The sequence below is a fragment of the Aulostomus chinensis genome, chromosome 22 (assembly GCF_037954235.1).
Source record: "Aulostomus chinensis isolate RoL2024-O1b breed Wild chromosome 22, RoL_Achi_v1.0, whole genome shotgun sequence".
Classification (NCBI taxonomy): domain Eukaryota; kingdom Metazoa; phylum Chordata; class Actinopteri; order Syngnathiformes; family Aulostomidae; genus Aulostomus; species Aulostomus chinensis.
In genome coordinates, this window is record NC_141341.1 from 4,745,135 (window position 1) to 4,751,357 (window position 6,223).

The following is a 6,223-nucleotide window of genomic DNA, read 5'->3' on the forward strand; positions in this document are numbered from 1 at the left end:
GGCAAAGGCTGGACTGAAGGAGGTGATAACCGCTGGAACGTAACGCCTCTGATGGGTGATCTCATCAGACACAATGATTTGGACGGGAAGGCGTCCGACCGCATTCCAGTGATTTACACCTCATCAGAGCTGCACCCAGGTTCCAAACTCACAGAATTAAAGACACACATTAGTTAAAAATGACACCGTAGGTTTAAGGCAAGTGAATTAGGCCTCACGTGAACAAATGTATTACATTGTTTATATTTTATGTCAACGATTCCATCTGAGGATAACAATTGTGTTATATTCTGACCAGATAAAATAATGTTTACTCTGAACTCAGACTCAAAATGTTGTCATCCGACTTTTCTTGTCATCTTATGGTTTTAATCTAACAAAAAAAGACTTAAAGTAGTCTAACATACTCAAAAAATCTGAGCTTTATTCCTTTTTTTTCCTGGTTCGGTCACAGTTTTATGTGAAAATAAAATAATTTTGTCTTGAAATATCTTCCATATGTGATCATATGTTTGATTCTCAGCGTGTAATTCATAGACACAAATGATACGTACCTCTTAGTGTCTGAGGTTTCATGACTTTCAGCCCACATTTGTCTTAAGAAGCGATGCAGTCCATCCCAAAATGCTTGAAACTTGCATAAACCAGTGAAAACATGAGTCTTTAATAGGTGCTTTTGAGTCCCTCTTCTGGTTCAACCTCTGCCGAGCTGCTGGGATCCGATTCAGGTCAGACGAAGCAAAAATGGCTCTCAAAGCATAACTTTTCCTCTTCAAACCGATTATGTGGAGATGGCAACAACTTTTGGAAGAGAAACTACAGATGGTGGACAGTCTGCATGGCAGCTGGACACGTGGGAGTCACAGAGGTTCAAATCCAACTCCAACTCCACGACGTTTTTAGAAATAAAAATGATAAAAATCCAATGTATCAGCATACCTTCAGAAAAAAAATGTGTGTGTGTGTGTGTGTGTGTGTAATGTATATTTGTAAGATGCTTTAGATGCAACTGTCATTACAAACAGACAAACACGCCAGCGAGGTAATTTCAGCTTTACTGCCAATCTGATCGCAGAGCAGCTGACGTTTCCTCCATCAGAGTCAAGAGCTCGTTTCTGGCGTGTGTACAATACAAAGCTTTGAGGTCCCGTCATGTCTTCATTCACCTGAATGGGGATCAGTTATGTAAATGACTCGTGTCTTTAACATGAACAGAGAGTGGGGAGCTCCGACGAGTGATGTGAAACTGTTGGAGCGGGATTAAAGAGCTCAGCAGGAGTGTTGTGAGCATGGCCGTCAGGTCCATTTATCTATTTGTTCTTTTACAGAGTAAAAAGAAACCAGCGGGTTTTTAGCGTGGAATCTAACGCTCTCAGGCGGGAGCTGATAGAACAGCAGTGATGGACGACTTCAGTCTTGTGGAGATGTCAAAGGTCAAGCCTGCCGCAGGAATTTCAAAGCTTTAAAAACTTGAATTGATATTTTGAATGAAACTCTAAAATTTACTAGTATCAGGTCAAAAAAATTCAACGTGACCTGTTTTAAAAAAAAAAAAAAAAAAAAAGATCAAGTCAACAAACTTGCATTTGCACAAATAGAGGGCGTCAACAGTTGGACTGACTGACACATAAATGAAGTGCACTGCAAAGATCCAGGCCAGACAAAATTAAAATCATTTCTCAAAATCTTACAGACCCTCTCGGCCTTGATGAAAACACGTACAACTATCTGTTTATTCATCAAATTTCAAACCGGGAGTATGTATGGAGCCAGTTTTTGAGTGGGAAAAGAAGAAATCTGGCGAAAAATGTGCATAAAGAGGAATCACTGTGACTGAAGCAGAGAAACACACACACACACACACACACACCTGGAGGTGGTTAAAAAATCAGCTGGTTTGTCTGCTGCTTGGAGGTTGTGGACACACCTGAGCGAGCTCCTGCACGGACTTTCACACTGGAGCGACACACATTTCACCAACAATCTTAATTGGCTAGAATGTCTTGGATCTTTTCTGTCACATTCAAAAAAGCAAACTTATTGATCCATCCAGACCCCATGATCTCTGACTCTTTGGTCTTTGGCGAGACAGTATTTAAAACCTAAACACAGCAATAAATTGTCTGTTTTCTCGTCTGACTCAATTTGTCAAACCGCATTTCTGATATGGGAATACATGCTGGACTTTGATGCTTTGGTTTGGTAAGTATGCTGAAGACCTGAAATTAACTGATCATTGACTCCACCTTCTCTAATGGCTCATCTCCTTATCAAAAGGTTCATACAGTCCCGCACTTCACACACTCTCGTCCCATCAGGTCTTATAAACACAGCTTACGGCTGCAGGTCCAGGTCAGTTGCTGATCTGTGTGCAAGTGAGAGACTTGAACTCTTATTCCCCAACGACTGAAAGAATGAAGATGGACAAATTTGGAGCTCAGCTGCCTCCGGTCAGCAGCACCCAGAGAGATCTGCTCCTCAAGAGTCCCACGTACCTGGCTAAGATCGCCGTCGTCCTCCAACAGGCTCCGAACAAGATGCTCACCTTTCCTCAGGTAAGACAGTTCATTTCTTGAGCTGAGCCAACGGAGGGCTCGCAGATCTGAATTTAAAGGGATAACATCCAAAAAGTTGCATTTCAAGGTCTCAGTGTGTTGAGCCTGGGATTGAAGAATGTAGAAAGAGCCAGCCACATATTTAATTTGAAGCAACTTTTGGCTAAAAGTTAATAAAATGTCTGTTCACAAATTTAAAGATCTGGTCCTTTTTTTCTGTTTGTTTGGGGGGGGGGGGCGTTTGTCTGATAGCCATCAGTTGCCCTTAGCTTTGAGCTAAATGTACGTAGCTGGCTGGAGTCATGAAGAACTGATGACGGAGAAATGGAAAAGATGTACAGTTTAGTTTGGAATCACTCTAAGAGATGGGGTGTAACCAAACCATAATGTATCTCATTATTTGACAGAAAGCTGAACCTAAGGATTTTAATGTGAAACTTATCTACACAATGTCAGACGCGCATACAAAAAATGAGGAGGTGTGGAGTTTGGTCTCTGAACGTAACTGATGTTTTGTAGCTGATGGACAAGGTGGGGCCGTTCATCCGTGAGGACAGGAAATCTGTGGAAAACAACATGAGAGTCTGTTTATCAACCAACAATTGTTTTGTCAAGGTCTGTATCAATCCCAAATGGTACTGTATTGTCTAATTTATCTGTCAGTCGACATGAACTCAACAGTGTTGTGTTTCCAGGTCCCTCTGGTCCCCAATTCTGTGGGCAGTAAAAGAAACTACTGGAAACTGGACGTCCTTAAGATCACTACAAAGATGGTGCGCCGTCACTTTAAAGGAATCCTGGAGTTCTTCCCTGAGTTGAACTCTCACGACGTGAGGACCATCAGAGCTTCGCAGACCCACTCAGTGCTCCACTCTCCCGAACCTGCGGCCTGTAAGGCCGGTCAGGTCCCATGTGAGGTGAAGTTCAACAGCCCCTTCTCCATCGAGTCCCTCCTGAAGCGGGACAGCCCGCCTGCACGCACATCCCCTTTGTTCAGCATGCCGGTCAAAGCGGAGCAGCAACTGCAACCCTCGCACACACCAGCTGGGACAGAGATGAGCTTCAGCTGCAGCTCTGAAGAGCTTCTCTTGCGGCTCTCGGCTGGATGTTCCCCTATTTTTTCAACAGGGGGCAGCACACACCACGGACTTGCTGCTAAGCCTAGCAAGAGGTTGCACATGTGGCCTGAGCCCCCCTACCCCATTTACACAAGAGTCAGTGCTGCTCCTTATTACGTCACCTACCCCGCACACACATTCACCCATGATGCTCTCCTCGTTCGTTTGTAGACAAAAAATCTTGGATGTACAACTTGCACTTCTACATGTTTTATCTTTGTTATTTCGGGAGGTTTTTTTCCCCCTCAGAATCAGTTTCTACTTTTTCATGTGGAAATATTCAGATGAACTGATCCCCAATGTGTGCTGTTGCATTTTTTTCATATGTTTTTATTTTTTTACAAGAGTGAGATCAAACTTCTGACCACAAGAGGGTATTGTAACACCGTTTGGAAAGCAGCTGTTGTTCCATCTCCCCTTGTGTCAATAAAAGTGTTTCTTCAGTGTCCTGATACTTTTGTATTTAATATTTTGATTTAAAAAGAGGGGTTTACTGGGTGAGGGGATGAAATATTGTCACTTTGTCAGATCATAACTCAGGTGATGTTTGTATTTAGCTGTTACTCGCTAAGCTATGATGGCTTTGAGCACCACTAACTCACTGTGTCGAGAGCAAGAGGTGTGACGAAAACTTTGGACGCCAGCAGCTTCAAGTGCCGTGAATGTACTCATCCACATCACCAGGTTACTGTCAACACAGGCAATGATGTGTTATCACAACAATGCCACCTTTTGGATGTAATCAGCATTACACACTAGCGTGTGTGTGTGTTTGTGTGACGAGGACAGACAGTTAAACTGTGAAAAAAGCCTGTTAACTAGAAACACTCGTGCATTCAAAGCATTTGCACTTTAACCTGTGCTGGTCGGGCCACAGTCCCACTTTAAGGGGTGATAGTGGGTTGACTGACCACAGTGGCGAGGTTGAGTTGAGCAAATACAGCAGATGAAATCTGTTTGCTGTACTATTTGCAGCATACCTGAGTGAACCTCAAGGAACACGATCTGAACTATACCCTACATAGTCCATCCGCGCGCGTTTTCTGCTTAAATTCAATAAAAGCGAGTGGTTACACATTAGTTGTAGAATCTGGGAAGAATTTCAGCCGGGAGCAAAGAGCATGTTGGGAAATTTCCTACATTAAAGATAAGCAATGCGTCTCTCAGCCTCAGTTATTCAATCATGAGTCACATTAACATATGACACTTGTACTCAGGGTGGCAGTGCAGGGGGTAGCATGCTAACCTGACTGGGTTCAAGCCCAGGGGTGTTGCAACAGTACAGGTGAAGCAGGTAATGGAATTTAGTTTTTAAATGTGAAATACCATTAAACCTGCTGAATTAATGTCTAAGTGGCACAACTTGAAGATTCCACTTTAATGCACTTTATTGGATGTATTTTATTCATTTTGACGTCTTTATATTCTCGTCTATGCTCTCCAGACTCCCTTTCGACGGGAGTTTAATGTTCCTTCGACATCTTTTTCATGTCATTTCCTCTCGAGCTGCAATGTTTTTAATGACATTTGCCATGCAAATCGATTTATTATTACTATTACTGTCAAAGAAGAGCTGACTACTGTCTGAACTGCTGCAGAAGCTCAAGCATTAGATAGTGAAAGTCTTTGAACTTGCTCGTAAGAGTCTTGAACAGAAACATGCTGCCGATGTGTCCACCAGGAGAAGTTTGCACCTGGTCATACGTTAGGTTGCATAATGACTCCTAAACTGACTACTGTGTCTAGGGTGTAGCCCCCCCCCACCCCCCCCCCCCCCCCCCGCCTCTGTGCTGATGTCAGCTGGGATTGGCTCCCTGCAACCCTGTACAGGATAAGCTGTATACATAATGGATGGATTGGATGGATTTATTCAGGGTACAAAGGCCAAGAGTCAGGGATTATAAAAAGAAAAAAAAACTACAACAACAATAGTAACTTCAGCTTTCACGGTACTTTCTTTTATTGTGCACTGACACACTTTTGAACAGCACACCGGCCCCCGTGTCAGAGTGAGACACCAGCATTCTCCAGTTAATCAGGAAGCCATGAGGACAGGAGGGGCGGCTCTCGAGATTCACTCAGTCACCACAAGGAAAGTGATTTACCACAATAATGAAAAAAGAGGGCACACGAGGGGACGTGTTTTGTTTTCTTCCGTTAATCCAATCCTGCAAAGATGGTTCTTCCCTCCTGCATAACTTCGATGTGACTCCAAAATGAAGAGAGGGCCGGCCGCATCTATTTTGCTTGACGGTTACAGCAACAAAACAGTTTACAAAGTCTCAAGCGCATTAATCCACGTCTTCCTTATCCAGCCGTACGCTCAGTAATGCACAAACAACTGATGTGTTTGGGCAGTTTTGTTGTTGTTGCTTGTGTCAGTTGCCGTTAGCCTCAAGCTAAACACACATGGCTGGTTCTTTCTACGCTCTGGAGTCACAAAGACATGAGGGGAAGAAAAAGAAACATAGCTCTCTATTCAAGACACCTATCAAACTCTGGGTTTGGGAGAGATTTAGTTTCTGTGGTGATGCAATGCTTGTGACATAG

General features: G+C 43.3%; 1 protein-coding gene across 2 annotated transcripts; it reads left to right on the forward strand.

Moving 5' to 3' along the window:
* The first annotated feature begins 1,887 nt into the window (after nucleotides 1–1,887).
* On the forward strand, nucleotides 1,888–4,125 carry LOC147240436 (forkhead box protein G1-like). 2 transcript variants are annotated; one of them, XM_086193266.1, is made up of 4 exons: nucleotides 1,888–2,202; nucleotides 2,278–2,555; nucleotides 3,075–3,170; nucleotides 3,251–4,125. In XM_086193266.1, exons 2-4 carry the CDS (start codon nucleotides 2,415–2,417, stop codon nucleotides 3,842–3,844), a joined length of 831 nt encoding a protein of 276 aa, XP_086049392.1. In that variant the 5' UTR covers nucleotides 1,888–2,202; nucleotides 2,278–2,414; the 3' UTR covers nucleotides 3,845–4,125. The 2 variants fall into 2 exon arrangements, with proteins under 2 accessions (XP_086049392.1, XP_086049391.1); XM_086193265.1 differs by having other exon boundaries at nucleotides 2,319–2,555.
* Nucleotides 4,126–6,223: the final 2,098 nt, after the last annotated feature.

Bases quoted from the DNA above. Each gene is read 5' to 3' on its own strand.
- LOC147240436 (XM_086193266.1), top strand. From the start codon at position 2,415: ATGAAGATGGACAAATTTGGAGCTCAGCTGCCTCCGGTCAGCAGCACC. The intron at 2,556-3,074 runs GTAAGACAGTTC...GATGTTTTGTAG, and splicing joins AGATGCTCACCTTTCCTCAG to CTGATGGACAAGGTGGGGCC. The intron at 3,171-3,250 runs GTCTGTATCAAT...TTGTGTTTCCAG, and splicing joins CCAACAATTGTTTTGTCAAG to GTCCCTCTGGTCCCCAATTC.